General features: G+C 26.7%; 1 protein-coding gene across 1 annotated transcript; it reads right to left on the reverse strand.

Annotated features, from left to right (window-relative positions):
* Positions 1-792: 792 nt before the first annotated feature.
* LOC145840976 (isovaleryl-CoA dehydrogenase, mitochondrial-like) lies at positions 793-20,749 on the reverse strand. Its single transcript, XM_082948336.1, has 10 exons — positions 20,586-20,749; positions 18,341-18,482; positions 14,815-14,984; positions 14,224-14,317; positions 7,854-7,949; positions 7,274-7,405; positions 4,582-4,675; positions 3,460-3,541; positions 1,868-2,045; positions 793-1,444 (listed from the first exon to the last, which is right to left on the reverse strand). The coding sequence occupies exons 1-10, from the start codon at positions 20,730-20,732 to the stop codon at positions 1,311-1,313; spliced, it is 1,269 nt and encodes a 422-aa protein (XP_082804462.1). The 5' UTR covers positions 20,733-20,749; the 3' UTR covers positions 793-1,310.
* Positions 20,750-22,217: the final 1,468 nt, after the last annotated feature.

Here is a 22,217-nt window from a genome sequence, read left to right on the forward strand (position 1 = left end):
AATTAAATTGATGAAAATGAACAACTGTCAAAAAATTTGAAAGTAGTATTCAAAAATGCTCGTATAAATATGAAATATGTCATTTAAATTAGTTTAAACTGTTTTGATTTCAAACTCTCTGTTTGGTCTTATAAAGTATTGATTGAACATTCGATTAAAACAGGATTTTTGCTTGTTTGTAGAAATAAACACCTTGTTCTACTTGATGACCTTAAAGTCTTCAAATCATGAATACAGTAAGATACATATATACTTCTGTTGACTGTACAAAATGCAAAATTTTAAATGTCGATAGTAGCAAGTTCATTTTCAAAAGTATTTATTTTTATCAGTTATATCTTATATGAAATTTCAAAAACAAATAATGTTTTATTTCTTCATGTAAAGTTCGTAGCTTTAAAAATAATTGATTATGTATCATTTTTTATAGCATTTAAATATCTTATTGATACTAGTTCTTGTATTTTTAAAAGCTTACTACTTTTATTATCAACTTTAACTACAATAGCTATATAAGCTTTTTAAATTTTTGAAACTGTCATATCAACAAACTTGGTGTTAAACATTTAATTTTGTATTGATAATAAAGTATATAAAGTTATTGACTTTATAAAAATTAAAATTATTTTAGATAAAATAGTATTAATTTTTACCAGCATATTAAACAAAAGAGTCCTATGATTAAAAAAAAAATTATGTAAAATACTTATACACTAGTTGTTGTATCATGTTATGAAACTAAAAACTTCATGAACAGTATTAAATTTAACGACATACCGAGAACAACAAAAGACAAATTTAAATAATGATTTATTGGGATAGTTTTAAAAATTTATCGACAAAATGTTTTACACAATACACTTTACTAAAAAAGTAACACGACAGCTTCATTAAGTGTAACAATTTTTAATGATTTATTATAAAATTAGCTTAGGAAAAATATTGTTTCAAACTGTTAACTAAATTTAGCTTTTAAAATTAGCGGAGCCATAAATAAAATGCTGAAGATTAATGCATGTTAGAAATAAAAATATTCTGATCAATTTTTACGTTGTTAGACTTTATAACATAAAAGAAACTTAAAATTAAAATAAGAAATTCAATTTTGAGCAGAGTGATATTTTAAACAGCTTTTATAGTAAATAAAACCAGAAATAAAAAAAAAGTCAAAATTTGATTAACTAACCACGAATTTCAAAAACTAGCATGTAACTTATTTTTACAAAAATCAAAGGGTTGATTAAACTATATGTAAAGTTTTCTAAAATTAAACCAATATCTAAAGTGTAAGACTTCTCAACACCTTCTAACTACTTGAGCATCTCGTTGAAGCTCCTCCCGATGAGCCACCTCCTCACTTCGCTCGTCCCCGCTCCTATCTCGTACAACTTGGCGTCTCGCAGGAACCTTCCCGTCGGGTAGTCGTTGATGTACCCGTTTCCTCCTGCAAAAATATAGTTGAAACTAATGTACTGTAAAACAATACTTCCACTTGTTAATTTTAATTAATTCGTTGATAACAGTGTTGTACACTACATCGTACATGTTGAAAGACACATCAATATATATTTCTCGCGAAAAACAATATTAATTTTAAGAAAAATTTTTATCAGTTGTTATATCTGCTTTATCATATAGATAAAAAAAAGTACTCATTAGTTTTAATTGTTAGTCGTTTAAATATTCATTTTCTTCTGCGAAAATGTATTATATAATATTACTTGTAGTAAAAAACTTCAAAACTTGTTATATTTAGTTAATAGTTAATGATAGTATACTCATTTTCTCCTGCGAAAAAAAGTATTCAACTACATCAGTGTTACTCCGTTTAGTATAATTGCAGTAAAAATAAATAAAATCAGCAAACCTAATAACTGAATGCCATCTAATGCGACTTGTGTAGCTGATTCGGCAGCGTACAGTATTATTGCAGCGCAGTCTCTGTTGTTGAACTGTCCCTTATCGCAAGCCCTAGCAACAGTGTACATATAGCTCCTACATGCGGATAGTTTTGTGAACATGTCCGCCATCTTGCCTTGCAGTAACTGTTTTGTTTGTTTGTTATTTATGATGTTATTTCTTAGTTGTGTTTATTTTAATTATCATTTAAAAAAAAAAAACAGCTGATTTTACTTAAAAAAAAGTTTTGCCTTGCAGTAACTGTTATGTATTAATGGTTTATCACATTATATTAGTTAGATAGTATTGTTATTGAACAAAAAAAAAAAGCGCTAAAATATTTGGTCCAAGGACCTGGTGTACGAAAAAACCTTTCGGTTATCGTGTCATACACCAGGAAACATTTTAAAGTCATGTCCAGGACAATAGATGTGTATTTATAAAAAACAAAGTCTTAATTACATTAAAAAAACTAAGAAAAAGGATTAACAAACAATCATCTAGCCTTGTAGTTTCTATTATATGTGTTTGTTTTTTTTTTTGATAAATTTGGGGAGATATAATAATTGTATTATACTTAATTTTTATTCAATTAGTAGAAAAAAATAAAAATATTGTTAGATGGCATATTTTTATTTGTAACATAGCGAACAAACAGTAAGTATGAAAATAATTTAAGTTTTTATTTGTTGTGTTTAAACAAACAACTGTTTTAACCTTGCAAAAAAAAATAAAAAGATTAAATTTACAAGCTCTAACAAAATAATGTTCCCTATTTGTACTTATAAAGTTCACTGTGATAGTATTTTTGTGGTAATTCAAGATTAATTATTTTTATTTCATAAATAACTAACTACCTTTATTTTACCTTCAGTATCTATTCTACACAATTTTTGCAGAGTATATATTCCTACTCAGTATAGTAATACAATGGCATGAGTAATTAGGTTAAATGAGTTTGTTATGAGATTAGGAATGTAGATGTAAATGTGTTGTCTAGTTTGAAATAATATAACATAGCTGAAACTTTAAACAAAATTTATGTGTCATACACTTCGTTTAGAATCACGCTCTTTTTAACGAGATTTATTTTGAAACATCAATGTAGGTAAAACATACAATTAATTGTAAAACTATTCAAATGTTTTAAAGACGTTTGTTTAAATTAAAAAATAAAATTTTAGTAGATTTTATAAATTAAGTAGTTAAATAAAAAAACTGAAAAGTAAAAAGTGAATTCATAGTTATTTATAAAACTTGTTGGAAGCTTATGTTTTAACCTCATTGATAAGGGTACTTAAAAACATACAATAAAATTAAATAACAATAAAACTTGTGCTTACGTAAGACCAAAATTAATAAAAACAAAATATTCCATAAAAAGTATTTTTATTTATAAACATAATAACTTTTTTAAAAACCAATTTTAACAGACAGATAATGGTAAATTTTAAAAACCTGAAGTCAGTCAAACTTTAAAAAAAAGTTTTGAATGTAATATAATTACCTTAGTTATTACTTTTTAAGCCAAATTTTATTTAAGTAGATATAAAAACAAACTTGGAATTCTCCAATTCTTTTACCGAATTGCTTTCTCTGATGAACATAAGGAAAAGCACAATCCACCACTGCTTGCATTATACTTGAAAAATTGAAGTTTTTATTATTAAATTGATGATATACTATTTTTTTTATCTAAATAATTTTTTTACCACTGCTTGCATTTTACTTTAAAAAAAGTATTATTTAATGAATCACTTTCAAGTGATAACATTTTAAAGAGTTACTTATATTTATTATTCAAAAAACTTAGATTCAATCATTATTATGGAATCATTCTAAAGTTTGTATATTAAATAAAAAGAATTTAAAAAGTTAGTTGTTAAAATGTTTGTCAAATAAAAACTATTTAAAACGTCGTCTAATTATTTGTTTTGATAAATTGAGTACTTTTTAGATTGTTGTTGATTATCAAATAGCGTAAAATGTTCAATGAGTTTTAAAATGAAATGTTTAGCATGATACTTTTAATAAACAGTCACAGCTTTAAATTAAAATTTTTACTTTGCAGGTACGCTTAGATAAATAAAAATTAATTGTATTTATTTAAAAATTAAATTGTCAATCATTAACTGGTATATTATTCTAAAAAAGAGAATTTTTGTAATTGCAATTGACAAACAAATAAATAAAGCATGCAAACAAAATTAAACTAAAAAGTAATCATTTTCTTCAGCAAAAAAAAATATATATGTGAATAATATAAAGACTGAAGTCATTTTAAAACAAACTCTTATCAATGAGAGGAAAAAAAACTTTGGAAGGTAAAAAATTGTAAAGCTCAAAGCTCTAAAACTTTCATTTATTTTAAGAACTTTCTGTAATACTTTCAAATACAACCATGTTTATATTTTTTATTTTAAAACAAACTATCTGTTAAACATTTTTACAGAAATGTTACCAACTCAACATATTATAATTTATTATATTAAAAATAATTGTGTTTTAATACTACACATACCCGACATATTAAACTGTACTGTATTAGTATTAATTTGTATAGTAATACTACACATACCCGACATATTATATCTCATTATATTGTGTTTTAACTTGTTAATACCTACCCGACATATTCGAACTTATTATATTAATGATATTTTAAATACAAATGCCACCAACCCGACGGGGCCTGCAGATAAAAGAAGCCTCTCAAGGTCCAGACCACTCATCAAAACGTATACTCCGTCATTGTATGGACCCAAGATGTTCGATTCTATATTGATAATTACAAATGTAAAATTATAAAAATTAACTGTTAAATAAATCAGTCTGGTTGTTCACATGTATATACAAACACCAAATAATTTACAAACTTTCATTAAAACAATTTTGCATTACAGTGGGTTACTTTTATAAAGTTCATCTAATTTAAGGTTAAAATTAATTTTAGGAAAATCTCAATTATATTAAGGAACTAATTGAGATTATATTTTTGGCCTGATTCAGTAATTGTATTGTATGCATCTATTTTATTTATTTATTTACCTAATAGACTTGTTAGGATTTTGACTACTTAAGAAACTTTGTCAAGTTTTTTATCACAATGGTTGATCCCAGTATCTTGCTATTGGTAATCAACTGATTTATGTTTCCAGTAATATACATATATTTGTAGCAACTATGTTTACAGCTTAAAAATTTTCCCATAGAATCAGGAGGTGAAAAATAAAAATAACTGTTGTTTTGAAAATCAATGACTTTAATGGTTTGATTTTCTGATACTACTTAAACTTGATATCTAAACTTTACCTGTACCTAACATTAAGCAACCTTAGAAAAATTTAAATTAAATATAAAAAAGGAAGTAGAAATTAGCCTAACAGTTTGCATAATTTTGAGCATATTTGATAATTACTTATATTATTGCAAGTCATACCTTAAGAATTAAGTCGAGTGCGAAATCTAAAAGTTTCAAATTAAAATTAATATGCCATTATTTAAAACGAGCAAACTTAAACTGAACTAGTATGCATGCAATGCATGCGGCAATGAACAACAAATGATGTTTCACCAAAGTTATTTTAATCTATGTTAAATGTTTACCCGACTGGACCTGCTGCTCCGGCCAATCTTTCCAAATCGAGTCCGGTCATCAAAACGTAAACCCCGTTGCCGAGGCCTCCGAGCACATTTGAGGCTATAAGATTGAAATACACTTTAACACATTAATGGTCAGGTCATAACTAGAGTTGCCATTGGCAAGTTTTTTATTAAAAGATGAAAAGAGACACTAGGCATTCATATAAAACTTTTTGGCCTGTATTGGTAATTGTACGTATACATCATCTTTTGTATTTATTTACCCATTAGACTTGTTAGATTTTGACAACTTTAGAAACTTTGTCAAGCTTTTTATCATAAAGGTTATTCCCAGTACCTTGCTATTGGTGATCAGTTGGCTTATGATTTTAGTGATACACATACATTTAGTAAAGACTGTACAACTATGGTTATAGCCTAAAAAATTTCGTAGAACCAGGAGATGAAAAACATCAAGGTTATTTTATTTTATCAAAAAACAATGACTTTAGTAGTTTGCTTTTCGATACTATCTACACTTGACGTCTAAAACTTTATCTGTATCTAATATTAAGCAACCTAAAGAAACTTAGAAAATTTAAAAACTGACATATAAAAAAGGAAGTAGAAATTATCCTAACAGTTCGTATAATTTTGCGAATATATGAAAACTATTAATATCATTGCAAGTAAAACCTTAAAAATTAACTTGATTGCGAAAGCTATAAGTATCAAACGAAAATTAATGCGCCAATTATTTAAAAACTTAAACTAAATTAATATGGATGCATTGCACAACAAATTATATTCCACCAAGCTAATTGCAAATATATATTTTAATTTTTACCCTACTGGACCAGCTGCCCCGCCCAATCTTTCCAAATCGAGACCGGTCATCAGAACATAAACCCCGTTGCCAACACCTCCGAGCACATTTGAGGCTAAAAAACAACTAACTTTAATACATGAATGGTCAGGTCATAATCAGAGTTGCCAGTTTAGCGAAAACAATAGTTGAAAATGGATTTCAACAATGGAAACAAATGTGCTTGAAAACGCCGTTGCCAAGGCCTCCAAGCACATTTGAGGCTATAAAAAAACACACTTTTTTCACGTTTGACTGTTCATGTTTAGAAGTATTGACATATTTACGGCTTTAACCATAAGGGGTATATTGCTTCAACTCATTATTATTTTCTTTTGGTCAAGTTAAGCGGAAAACAATAGTTGAAAATGAAGAATTTTCAACCAACTTTGGTCAAGATATGGTTTAGCGCAATGAAAAGTACCAAAATCTATATTTATTTTAGTAGAAGTGAGTGTGAGTTTGTATGTTGGTCAAAAAGTTGTTGTTTTTATTTACGGTTGCAAGAACTTTTGTGCTCCACTTGTTTTGGCAGGAAATATCACTTGAAAATATTACTTTGACCAATAAAGTGCTAGTACTTGTATATGTTTATCATAGACTGTGAAACTAAATTGTATATAAGGTTTATTGCTTTAATGGAAGTGATATATTGTTTTTTCAAAGAAAAGCTGCTTTCAAAGTCTCAATTCAAATTCAAACTGAGTAGTTATAGATTGGTACTTTTAAAAAATTCGTTATCAAAAATTAAAACTTTTTTGTATGTTATTGATTAGAACGTTGTTTATTAAAATATTCAAACACTGTTTTTCAATAACAACAAATTTTGTCAATTTATAATTTACAAACAAGTGAATTAAGACCTTCAACCACTAATACAAAGGTAACAATAAATTTTTTTTTGGTATATTACTTTATTTAACAAACCAGGAACTTTGCAATCTTCGAACACCAGTTCACAGGTATTGCTTCCCCTCATCCCGAGCTTATCGAGTTTCTGATGAGTGCTGAACCCGTCCATTCCCTTCTCCACTATGAACGCTGTGATTCCGTGCGGTCCTTAGAAAGATGAGATTTGTTACTAACTATCAATGTTAATAATGTTATTTTTATACAAAACAAAGTTCATGCTTATTTGAATCAACTGTAGATATGGGTGGTCAGAATAAAAAGTTTAACTATTTCAACAAGTAAAATATACTTTCTTTTTTTAAGTTAGTCATATAGAATATATTTTTTACATGATGAAATGAGTCGTAAGTACTTCTGGCTAACTGACAAACCACAGCGCTGAACTAATCTAGTACATGAAAACAATTGTACCATTTCATTCAACTTTACTTTCGTGCTGCATTACATTGATAAGCAATTAATAAATCAAAAATTAAAAACTAATTTATTGAAAAAATTTTAATATCTTTATCTGCATCAGTTTTGGCGTCATTATCTTGATAGTTAATTAATTTATAAAAAATCTAATAAAAAAGATGTAATTATAAAAATGTACCTTTATCCGCATCAGTTTTGGCATACACCACTAATACATCAGCGTCAGGTCCGTTGGTGATCCAGAACTTGTTGCCGTTAAGAACGTATGAATCACCTAAAAAAACAAAAAAAAAATTAAATACATACTATTCAGTACTAAACAACAATCACAGCTTGTTTTAATTTGTTTATTCTTAATACTTATATAAATGTTTTTGGCAAACTTTCTCCAGGTTTTTTAAAATACACATTTTTGGGTATAATCTTAGTTTTAAGTTAAGTTTGAGGTAAAAAACATTGAAAAGATACTGTAAAGCTACTTAAAATGTGTTTTTAAATAGAAAAATTTTTGATTATGACAATTTTTTTTTATCTATATGGTAGATTTTTTGTGTCGAATCAAAATTTTTCTACTTACCATGTGAGCATTGTTTAAAATTCCAGGCTTTCCAGGCTTTTTTTTTTCAAAATTTCTTAAGTTCCAGGTTTTTTCGCCTAAATTGTCAAACTCCATTTATTTTCTAAGCTATTCTAGGTTTCCAAGTATTTTGATATTCCTGTTATATATGCATAGCAATTTAAAATTCATTGCATTGTTCTTATAATTCATTATACAATGATTCACATTGAAATAATTTACGTTCTATCAATTACATACTATTCAGTACTCATCAACACGAATGATTTACCTAAATATAAACAAACGTTCAGTACTCATGAATAAACATGGCAGAAGTTGTTTGAATTTTTTTTTGTCATTTAAAAATACATGACAATTACCTTATTTATTTATTTATTATTACAGTAGACTACCGCTTAAGTACGCACTTTTTTTGGTACGCATCACGCCTTAAGTACGCACTTATCAAGAAAGGTAGAATGTCCAACCTGCTGAGTTAGCCTAAGACTTTCACAAATTTTAAACTAGGGTGAGTAATCCTTAGTAGTCTAAGTGGCATGAAATTGCGACAGTCCTATTATTAAATGTTAATAAACTAAATACTTATGTAGTGGTTGCAGAAAAGTGAAAAGAATAATGATATTTGAGCTGTAATGCTAACAAATAAATAAATCTACATGACAAAACTAAAAACCTACAAATACAACATAGCTAAGTCATAACTTAATTTAGATGTACACACATTGATGTTTTCAAAATGTTTGGTAAACATAATTTAGTTTGGTACTTTACCTATAACAAAACAAAATATGGCTTAATATTCTTTTCTATACCATTGACTGACATTGACTTTCTATTTTAATGGTATGTATTAATTATGTAGAAACGTTTTATAGACTTAATAAATCATTTTAAAATCTAATAAAAAGTTTTACAGATTAGAATTATGTATTAAATGTTATTTAAAATAAAAAGACTTATTTATTTGGTTTAATTATTTAATGGCTAGTTGTAAGAAAGAAAACAAACAACTTGAGTTCATATAATACTATGTCTTCAAAAAGTACGCACTACCCATGCTAAGTACGCACTTTTTGGTCGGGTTCAATTTGCGTACTTAAGCGGTAGTGTACTGTATTATTATTATTATGTATATACAGATAACAGTAAACTTGTCATTCGCATCAAGTTGGCTAACTATTTATATTATACAACTTACATTGTATCTTGTATCATTTCATTATTCTTTTTATTCATCATACAAATATGTTATCCCTTGTTATTTATATAATTTATTTATTCTTACTATATACATTATTATACATACAAGGTATGCATAATATACTAATACGGGGTGGCCACTAATTTTTGGCAAACTGTCTCCAGGTTTTTAAATTTTCCTCCAGGTTTTTGAAAGTACATACTTTTTTTGATAGCTTTTTGTATCAAATTAATCTGAAGTTAAAAAAGGTGTTTTTTGATATAATTAAACTACTTAAACGATACGTTTTTACTATTACTTAATATTTATTTTATTATAGAACTGGTTATTATATAACTTATATTAGAACTAATTAAAGCCCTTAAAAATAGTTAAACCAACTAAATGATACTTATTACAGCTACTTTAAATAAACTAGCCACACCTAATGACTTATACTATAAAGTTAAGATTTTTTACAGCTGCTATAAATACTTTATGCATAAAACATTGCATAAAACATTTTTATTTAAATCTGCTCTTAAATTTTTCTTGCTCTTAGTTTTCTCTTAACTAAACTTTATCAAGTTGAACTAGTCAGAAATAGGTTCTTTTTGACTGACTTTACATGACACTGGAAACAATAGAAATGCAAGTTAAAAACAAGCTTTATTAACTAAAGTATAAACTTGACTAAAATTTATCATTTACTAATTGAAAACTTGTAGTAGAACTTTTTTTAATTCAAAAAAGGACAAAGTTCACAATATTTATTTAACGAAGTTGTTTAAAAACTTTAATTTATTTAAATTCTAGGTTTTTTCACGAGTTTGTACAAAATTCAAGGTTTTTCCAGGTTTTTTTTTTCGAAATTTTTAAAGTTCCAGGTTTTTTTTTGCCACCCTGTAAATTTGAAAATACCATGTATTCTAAATCAAAACAGCTACAACTTTGTAAAAAACTAGCATTGGTTTATCATTAGTTTTTTAACTAGCCAATATAAGTGTGAACTGTTAAGAATACATAAAGTAAAACATTTAAAAAACATTAATATGGACTTGATAAACTTAATGTCTAAACTATGTGAAAAGAATATTGTTCCTCACTATCTAAATCAGCAATTCTTAAACTGGGGTAAATTTACCCCTAACGGTAAATTCCCTTCTTTTAGGGGGTAAATTTTCTTTTATACATGTTATGTAAATTAATGTTTATTTATTGTATTTGTAGTTTATTAGTCAGTTTTTAATTGCAATTTTTTAAAGTTAAATAAACTTTTTAATTTTTATATCTAATAAGCTTATATACAATCTAGTTTTTCCCTCAAAATTAAAAATTATTCTGTAGGTTGGGGGTAAGTTTGGTAAAATCTCTCAAAATGAGGTAAGGATGAAAAAAAGAACCACTGATCTAGATGATGTGCACATAACTTAATCGTACGATAAAATAAAATCTGATATAATTGCATTGTCTTGTGTTTAATTAATGTCATAAACTGTATTTTTACACAGCTTCAAATTACTTATAACGATGCAGAATCTGCTAATTAAGCAATTAGTTATTACAGAAATTATAAATAAATATTTATTTCGAAAAAAAATCAACGATTTACGATCAACTACGTCACAAGTTGCTTCAAGTGTAAATTTTTATAACATTTTAAAAAACTTAGTTTAAAATCTAACTCTCGAAAGATATCAACTAAGGTGCTTAAAAACTGGGTCAATGAAAAATTCTGCTAAAGTATGTCGGCCTGGACTTGCTTGTGCCGCGAGGTCTCTGTCTACCGAAAGCTTGTTGGTCTGGTGATCAAACCTTTACTTAAATTTGAGCTTATAAACTAGGGATATAAAAACTGCGGCCCGAGATGTACTTAAGAACAAAAAATGATTTCTAACATATATAATTTAAATGTTTGGTTTAACCTTAGAGTTGGGCTCTTAGTTTATTAATTATTAAAGCTTTAATATTGCATATGTTATCAAACTTTTGGTTTTAAACAATATGACAGCGGCTCATAGATTTATTTTCTAAAACTATGCTGCCCGCGAGCAACTTTTTATATAAAAAACTGACTTTATAAAAATTTTATAAAAATTGAATCTTAGCCTACAAAGGCTGTCAACCTATTGTTTTATAAGTATAACCTTTGAAATAAAACATGAAGCATTCAACTTTCGTTTTCTTTTTTCAGTTGGAAAATAAAAGCATTTGTTATTTTCTGGGAATATTTTTAACACCTGTGCACATTCTAAGATTTGATTTAGGAATCAATAAATTTGAATATGTTTTTTTTTTAAATGCTCTGGGCTTGCTTTTACAACTTACTTTTGAGGTTTCAAAAAAATTCTAAAACTTATGCTTTACTACAGGCAGCAAATTGAAATAAATATCAATTAATATATCTTTAAAATTTATAAGTCAAAACAGTAAAAAGCTTTGTAGTATTAAACTAAATGATTCATTAAAACTTAAATTTGCCTGTTACAAAAAAATCCAAAAAGCTTGAAGTTTCTAAAAAACTAGGATTTATCAACAATTTTCTACTTAGCCTGAATGAGGAATAAAATTTTTAGAATCTACTAAAAGTTACACATTATTTTCATACGTTTTAAATTTCGAAGTAAAACTTGACCAAATAAAAAAATATTTTTACTCGTGAAAACAATTTTTATTAATGAAACTATTTAACCAATAATTCAACCAATCTTGGTCATTTGTAAATGCTTTATTGTTGGCAGAACATATTATTAAGATGGTCATAAATGTCAGATGCATGGTTAAAACATTAACACTGAAGTCAATTCAAATTTAAGAGACATATATCTAAATAAAAATATAAAGTCGTTTTTACTTGTGAAAAGGAATCATATTGATTAATTTTATTTTAACACTTTCATATTGCTAATTTTGATTACATGCACATACCCTCAATTTGAGTGAGTATTTGTTTAATAAATATGTAGTTATAAATACTGTGTTTCCACAGCTTTAAATTTAAATTTTTATACCCGCTAACGTCATATAAGAATTCTTGCTAATTGCTAATTTAATATTTATGTTTAAAAATTAAAATCGATGATTTTTCATTACCTACGTCACAAAATTCCTCAAATGTATTATTTTTTATAAACATCTTAAGAAATGTTGAATATCAATTTTGAAGAAATAATGACTAAGAGTTGCTTAAAATATTCTCGAACAACATTTAATTTACACTGTTAGTATATTATTAGACTTTTTTTTAATCTAAAATAGACTAAATTACCAGTGCTATCTTTGAATAACATAAAAATAGAACAATTACTTAGTAAATGCTGTAATAGAGCACATTTTTCCAAATAAAACAAAAAATAAATTTCTTCAAAATTAATATAAGTGAATCTAAATATCCATTCAGGTGTAAATTTATGCTTTCAGCTTATTTTGTACTATAGCTCAATTTTTAAAGCATAAACTACCATACCACATAAATCATTTTTGATTTAATATAATCAACAGTTCGAAAGGTTAGGAACTTTTACAACAGTGAGTAATAAAAAATATTTTATTTGAACTATATACATTATTTAAAACGTTTTAAAACATGTTTATAAGTTTTACATACAATTTAACTTTAATAAAAAGGCAAGTAAATCTGAATAATTTCAAAGTTATACTAAAACTTAATCAAATTCACCAAGTATTTAAAACGCTTTGCGACAAGTATCTTATGAACTAAAATTAACAAGCTGCCATAAAGTTTGATCATACCGCTTTGATCATCAGACCACAGCGTTCCGGAGTTTGTTTCAAGTTTTTGGATGTTTCGGAGTTTATGTAAGTTTCAAAATAAGAGTTAACGTTATTTTATGGCTATAATATCATTACCACACATCTTACTTTGAAATTTTTAAAACGAGAGCTAATCATGTATAGTAGATTATATTTGTAAAGCAATTCAGTTTTTATAAGATAAAACTGGCCTGAATTTGAGGAGTCGAAATAACGAAATTTTAGTAAAACAATTAGCGTGTATTTTTAAAAAGTTTTTAATAGATAGGGTACGAAGCAATCATAATACAACATAATATAATAAATATATATAATATTTTGATTTTAAGGAAACTTTTAGATTCTCGAAAGTTGATGTTTAAAGCTAAGCAATCATTTTTTTGTGCAAAAGCAACTTAAACTATTTGTCAAGGACTTTCGCAACAAACATTTTTTTTTGTTCGAGGGACAATATTTATTTGGCGGAAAAAATTGTCAGGCTCTATATTTTCAGCCAAATGTATGAACTACTTGATGTGCGTAGAGAAACATAAAGAGGGTTGCTAAAGATTTAAAAAAAAAAATTTCCAGGTCTTCTGAATTTCTTCCAGGTTTAAAAAAACAAGTTTATGGTCTATTCTTATTATAAATTAAATTTGAGGTAAAAAAAATGGATTTAGATAGTATAAAAACGTTGAAAACATACTGTAAAAGTGCTTAAAATGTGCTTTATAATAGAAAAATATTTAGTGATACAAAAAATTTTTGGTGATGACAAAGAATTTTTATCTACATGGTAGATTTTTTGTGTCAAATTCTAACTTACTTATGATGTAAAAATGGCCTACAGTTCCAGGTTTTTCCGTATTTTTTAGTGATTTTTGTTGAAAATTCCAGTTTTTTTTTTAATTTCTCAATTTCCAGTTTTTTTTAGAATTCCAGGTTTTTTGGCAACCCTATTAACATGAAAATAATAACCAATGAACTATTCTTATTTTTATGTTTATTTATTTACTTTATATAAACACAAATAACCTTGCTTGTCGGCTTTCAGTTTCATTGAAACGACATCCGACCCCGATCCTGGTTCCGACATTGCTAGCGCCCCCATGTGCTCACCACTGATCAACTGTAAATAGTTTTAATTGTTATATATTTCTCACTGCTGATCAGCTGTAAACTGTTTTAATTATTATATATTTCTCACTGCTGATCAGCTGTAAACTGTTTTAATTATTATATATTTCTCACTGCTGATCAGCTGTAAACTGTTTTAATTATTATATATTTCTCACTGCTGATCACTGTAAACAGTTTTAATTATTATATATTTCTCATTGCTGATCACTGTAAACAGTTTTAATTATTACATATTCCTCATTGCTGATCACTGTAAACAATTTTAATTATTACATATTTTCGCCTCTGATCAGCTGTAAACATTTTTGTTTTTTGGGTAATTTCATAAAAGTTTTAATTAAGCTGAGGTGTCTGTGCTAGATAAAAATCAATTAAAGCTGAGCTCAGAGTAGCATTTAATAAAGAATGCCTGTTTGAAACAAGAAACTTTTTTACAACTATCTAAGTATCAAAAACATAGCAACATAATCAAAACAATCAACCTACTTTGGGCAGGTACTTTTCCTTCTGTTCCGGCGTGGCGTGCCTGACCAGCTGATTGACGCACAAGTTGCTGTGAGCTCCGTACGATAATGCGATTGATGCCGACACACGGGACATTTCCTCCATGACAATGCAGTGCTCGAATATTCCCATACCGGTACCTCCGTCAGATTCTGTATGAATGAAAATATGTTATACTAAATGTATGTTTTACTTAATATTACTACTTTTATCACTTGTTTTTATAAAACCTATTTTCGAATTTTCCCACACCAGTACCTCCGTCATATTTATTTTTCATTAGTTAATTATATTATTTATTTTTTGAATGCCTCCATCTCTCTGTCTGATTTTGTTTAAATTAAAAATAATTTGTTAATATAAAAAACCTCAGTCTTAACAATTAATTAAAAAAACTAAATTATTTGAGTAAGAGTTAAAAATTGGTGCTGAGTAGTGATGTACCGGACCCACAATTTCGGGTCCGGCCGGACCCGGATCCGGACTTTTTTTTCAAATTAGAATCCGGCCGGACCCGGATCCGGACTTTTTTTTCAAACTAGAATCCGGCCGGAACCGGATCCGGACTTTTTTTCAAATTAGAGTCCGGCCGGAACCGGATCCGGACTTTTTTTTCAAATTAGAATCCGGCCGGATCCGGATATCAGACAAAAATGGCAATATCCGGCCGAACCCGGACCCGGATAGTGAGTGCGGTGCATTACTAGAATAAACTAGCCTGAGTCAGAATGAGGTTTTTAGAAACTGAAAAAAAAAGAACTTTAATCTAATAATAAGTAGAACAGCTAGCCCCAAAGTTTACAAATTTAGGTGTTATTTACAATTAAAAATCTGAAATCAAGTTCTTGAACAAAATACACTAGAAAATTACAAAATATTCAAAACTGGATCAGCTCAAACTTATTCAAAATCTAAAAGAAAACTAGCCTGAGTTTTTATATAAAACTAAACTAGCCTGAGGCAGTCCAAGATTTTCTAAAATTCCCAAAATTTTTTAAACTAGTAGGGTTGCCACTGTTTAAGTCAATAAAACTAGCTAGAGTGGGTATAAACAAGCCTGAGTAAGAATGAGGTTTTTAAAAACTGAAAAAATTACTTTAATCTAATAATCAGTAGAACAGCTAGCAAAGGTTGACAATTTGGTAGCAAAGTTGTGGACTGATTGTGGTACACTTAACTTATTATACTACCCATCATAGTTAAATCCTACCTTATCTAATTAATATCTAACAAACACTAAATTCTAACTGAGACTACTTTCTATAATCAGACACGACAGTTTTGAGTGATGAATCTTTTATATAAAACACAACAAGAAATACTAGCATAAAGAAAATTATTAATTACTTTGGTAACACTTTAAAAACTGGAAGCTATTTAAATCTATATCAAAAGACTTAAAACAAAAATTAAAAATTAAATAAAACTATTCGTAAACAAGAAACTGTAAAATCTTTAATAAACTATTAAACTATAAACCTGGATTAAATATTTAAACAATTAAACACCTGTTGAAATATTCTTTTTTAAAACAAAACACTACTTACAATAAGCATTCAAAAAAACGTTCAAGATATTTTCTTGCTTCAAGCTACACGCCAAACTAACTATCTGCTTACATATAAACTGCCTGTCATGTTCTGATGTTTTGTTGCATCAGTATTTAGTTTGAAACATTTCGTCATATGATTCTCATTGGCTCGTACATTCAACCGTATTAACTCTAAATATTCTCTGAGCTCAACTTATACTTAACTTAACTAACAATAAATAATGCAAGTATTCCAAAGTTTTCAGTTTTATAACATATGTAAAGAGTTGCATTTCATGAAATGTTTAATTCATAATTTAAATGTAAACAAATGTAAATTAGTCACGTTTAGAAAATGAGCCAATCACGGTAGGTGTTTAATTTTAACTGACGAAAATAACTCTTATTAATTTACACAGGGTTTGTTTTTGAAAAATACTTTTTAGTATGCTCTTTTTTACTAACTAGATCCGGGTCCGGCCGGATCTCTGTTAGGATCCGGCCGGACCCGGATCCGGACTTTTTTTTCAAATTAGAATCCGGCCGGAACCGGATCCGGACTTTTTTTTCAAATTAGAATCCGGCCGGATCCGGATATCAGACAAAAATGGCAATATCCGGCCGGACCCGGACCCGGATAGTGAGTCCGGTACATCACTAGTGCTGAGTTCAATCTGAGTCTACGCAATAATTGTTTATAAGCAAGTGTGGTAAAAATATTCAAACTTTAGAACACAGTCTTTAGGAATACTAGGTTTTTATAAAAAGATCGCTTTTAAAGTCAGCTACCTCTAAATTATTCTATCAACTAAGTGTCTACATTATGAGTTTAAATGTCTTGCTCTTGTAAAGCTTTTAAAATTTAGTTCAAAGCAACCTTTTCATAAAAACCTAGTATAATATATCACTTTCTAAATTTAATATTAAAAATTTTAAAAAAAAGTTTTGATTTTTTATTATTTTATGCTGTACACTGCGAGATGCTATTTTTTACAGTAAAAATAAAGTAGTTTCACTCGTTGAGTTAAGTTGATAAATAATATTTATTTTATATTTATGCATCAATAGAGAGAAAGGGTAACTTTTAGTTGAGCATAAAAAAGAACAAAAAAATGAAAACGAAACAATAGATCTTTATCTGATTTAAAAACGTACCATGATTGTAAAAAATATTAAGTTAAATGTATAAAAACTAACAGCTTTAAAAAAAAAATTCAAACAAGTCCAAGAAAAAAAAAAGAGTCTGAGCTGGTATGAATTAAGCTGAGTGGTTAACAATTTTGTACTAATTATCATTTCCGAACAAAATGTTTAAAACAATTAAAAATAAATTTATTTAAATTAAAAAGGTAATTTTTACTATAGATAAACTTGACTTCATATTGATCTAACCAGTGGTCATGAACCTTTTTAAAATCTGAGTACAGTAAATTACTACAAAATTATTTCTCTGCACACTAAACTATAAAAATAAAATTTCTTAAATAAAAAAAAAATATTCTTTATGTGTGTTTAGTGTTTCAATATATAAATAACATGAACTATTAAATTATGTTATGACTAACTTTTTATAATCAAAAATTACCAAAAAAGCACTACCTAAAAAAATATCTTCACCCTTAATAAATTTTTGGTGCAAACTGCGAAGACCACTGTTTTAAAATATATAATAGAGTACACCTTTGGTGTAAATATATGAAATAATTTCATATAATTTATGCATTTAAAAAATAAGTTATAGAATACTATTTTACAGATTATAATAGACATATGTTAAAAGTCAGCAGTTTAAATAGAAGTAATAAAAAAAACATTTTAATAGATGTTAGTAGTAAACTAGTATACAAAATAGTAATTTACAAAATTTGTTAATTGAGTGAAACAATGCTTTATAAATAAACTCTTAAATCAATAAATTTGTTTTAGTAAACTAGCAGTGTTTTTACAAAAAAAAATCAATTTTCAGTTTCAACAAACCAGGAGCAGTGATTCCTAACAGTCCCATCTCGCCAAGCTTCAGCCAGAAATCTCTCATTTGCACAAATGTGTTGTCCCTGTCAATGATGTCAGCGTGGGGTTGCAACTCGTCAGCACAAAACCTTCTGATGGAACTTCTCAACTGGTAAAAAACAGTAGATAATAAATAATAAGTAGGAAATAATACATAAAAAAGAATAAATACATTATAAATACAACATCAATTGAAAAGTATTTTAAAATGTTATAATGGTCATTTAAAAAAGATAAACTACTTAAACTTCTATAGTTCTATAAGGATGTGAATGCAGGAACATCATTATATTATTTCTCACACTAATAAATATATTTAAGATAATAATAATATATATTATATAATTCAGACAGTTTTTTAGTAACTCTACTATTTATATCAGAAGGACTTTCTTATAGATACTGATTCTAATGGAACTGCATGAAAAACAAGTATAAGTACAAAAGTATTTTGAAAAATAGTTATTTACACTACAGCGGTCAATTCTAAAAGATTTTTTGGTAATTAAATTACTTAAGTAAAAGGTATTTTTTACTTGAACTTTTCAACTGCATAAAATAATAAGCTTCAGTAGAAATTCAAAAGAAAAATGTTTATTTAAAAAATATAACAGACAAATTTGACTACTTGTTTAAATAATACTAATATACTGACTGTTTTTTTCAGTTTGAAAATAATTAGATTCAGTTAAAATATTTTACAGTTATTTAGTTTGTTATAAATGTCAATTGAAATAGTTACTGATCTTATTGCTAATAATGCTGATTATACTGCTATTCTGATTAAACTTAATTAAGGGCATAGTGGGGTAAAACACTTTTTTGAAATATAATCTTATTTTCTATAGTTTTTACTAAGCTACAAGATACTTTTTACAGATTACAAAAGTTCAAAATAAATTTTAGATATAGCCAGTCAATGTCAGAGGCAGCAATAGGATCCTTATGGGAAGCACAAACTAAAACAGCAAATAACTAGAAATCACTAAAAATCTATCTTCTCCTACGTTTTTTGAGATAACTACCTCAAATTTTCAGGAGATGTTCCTTGCAGTATTTAGAAAATTCTGTCTTATTTTTTTCTCTCTTATCAAATTTCTCTCTTATCAAATATCTCTCTTGACAAAATTTTAAAAAATTAAAAAACTAAAACATTATAATAAGGAAAAAAAAATGTCTTTTTGTTTATTTTTAATATATAATTTATATTTTTTAATTTTCTTTAAATTCTATAATTATACTTTTAATTTGATACTTAAAAAATACTTCCATTTTCAAAGAGTTACTTTACTTTACTTATGAGTCTTAAACAAAAAACAAAAATATATACTGTACTAGTTTATTCATAGCATAAAGAAATATTATTTTTCACATCTGTTTTCTTGTTGTGCAGATAAGATCTGTAACCAAGTTTTTCAGCCTGATTCAGTTTAAAACATGTTTATTTTTATGTTCATAATTTACATTGATAGTTTTGAATAGTTCTAATAAATTGTGTACTAACATGTACAATGAAACTATAGTAATGCTTGCTTATGCATGAAAACTGTTTGCTGAAAATCTAGTGTACACCGATTTTTGTTTACTGATTTATGGTGCAAGGCTTTTTAAAAAGTAGGTACGACAATATGCTACCAAGAAAATTAACAAAGCAAAATCAACTTCAATAAGAAATCAAATAAAAGGCGCAAGAAGCTTATCAAACTAAAAGTTCCAGTTTAAAGTTAGATAACAGACTACAACATTCAAGAAACATATGTATATTTGAAAAGTATAATTTAATAATAATAACAAAAAATCAAAAACTAAATTTATACATTTTGAGTATAAATTCAAAGAAAGAAGCTGAGCTAAGCAATATAACATTACTGTTTCAAAATTAGTTCATCAGTTACATTGTGATTTTAAAGTAAATTAAAATACTTCAATTTTTTATATATAATTTTATTAAATTATTAAAAAAGACTTGAAATAAACTTAAATGTAACTAAAAACAATTCTACACATTTATTTGATATAATAAAAGAAAGTTTTATAATAATAGTAGATAACTAATACAAATATAAACAACTAAATTAAATTTAAACTTATTAGAAAAACTAATTTATAATTTCTAAATTGTAATAACATATAATTAAACTGATTATGTCAACAAATACCAACTATGACAAATATTTTAATTATAATTTAAAAAGGTATTTAAAAAACCAACTTCTTTTTGTTCATCGCTGAATCCAAGCAGGTCGTCATCCAGGCCAATGCCAGCCGTGCTGTACTTTTTCACATAAATGGAAGCCGCAAACCTGTTCATCGGCTGGCAGTTTGCACAAAACTTCAATGCCCTCTGTAGCACTTTCATTTTCAATTATTAAAATCTGTGAGTGTTGTTATAATCTTCTGACATGTTTTAGTTAGTTTTATGAAAGGTCATTGATATTTGTTAACAGTTTTGTTGATGTAAAAGGTGTTTAAGCAAACTAAAGTACAGCAGTTTGGTAACATATTTGATGTGAATATTTTTTACTGAATTTAAATAGATTTTAAATCAAATAGATTAGTATAAACTTAATATAAAAAGATTAGTATAAATATATTAGTATAAATTGAAATTAAATAGATTAGTATAAACAGAAGTGTTTCAAAACTGTAGAATTAAGTTTTGTTTTGGGATTTGTTAAAAAAAAATTTAGAAGTTTTAAACTTTTGTTATTTTAATTTTAAAACAGGGGCTTTAATTTTATTGATATCCAGATGATAATTAAGAGAAATACATATCAATAGTATTTGTTTATCTTTTTTTATCTATTTAAAATAAAAGTAGTTTCTTTATTATTATTCTAGTATTAATTATTTAAATATATGTGCCTACAGTATCAATTTTAATTATTGAACCTACACTAAAGTTTAAGTGTGTCATTCGAAATTATTTACTTATTCAATGTTTGAGGCATAATAGTCATTGTGAGTTTTTTAAAACTACTTTGAATGTCATCAAGCTAGACTTATTTTTATAAAAATATCAAAAAATAATAATAACAGCCTAAACCTTACTTTTTGTCACAAAATTACTAAAAAATACTAAAATATGATCAAGAAAAATATCCATACTAGCCTGAGTTATCCTGAGCATGTGAAAACCCAGTAGAAAGGTTTAATAATTTAAAAACTTAGACATATACAAATTTTTATAACATTTTGTGCAGTAAGTTGGTCTAAAATCTTCATAAGTAGTATTATTCATCTGCTTATGGAGCAAGAACTTATGGTGAACATTTTAAGTTGTGATGTTTGAACTTTAGAATTGTTAAGAAGTGTTGTTCAGACACAGCTACTACATTGCTGTAGAATTTCAAGTTATTAAAAAAATTATTTAAATTCAGAATTAAATTATATTTTATTGCATAATGAGACTGGTGTTTATCTACCCTTTGAAAGGAGTTAAAGGGGTAAGTCAAGTTACATATGATGAAATTTGCTTGTTTTTGCACAACTTTATTGTTAAATTGGGGAAAACATATATAATTATGTTTTTTCGCTTAAATAACTGCACTCTACTATCCCCCAAAAAAAGTGTATTTTATTAGTGCACGAGCCACATTTAAGGTTTGGTAAACTACTAAGATGTAAGGTATAAATTTACAAATTTTTTTTTTATATCTTTTATTAAAGCAAATATATAATAAATAAATTGGCATTTGAAACAAGTTTTAAACTTTTGATGAGCTTAATGATTTTGAGTCAAAGTTACAAAACAATTCAATATCTGACAATTCAATTTGTTTTTTCTACTTACAGTATTTCGTAATTTAAATTCTTATTTTTATAAACCTAAATAATTCTAATT

Source organism: Thalia democratica, chromosome 7 (assembly GCF_965202585.1).
Source record: "Thalia democratica chromosome 7, ktThaDemo2.hap1.1, whole genome shotgun sequence".
Lineage (NCBI taxonomy): Eukaryota > Metazoa > Chordata > Thaliacea > Salpida > Salpidae > Thalia > Thalia democratica.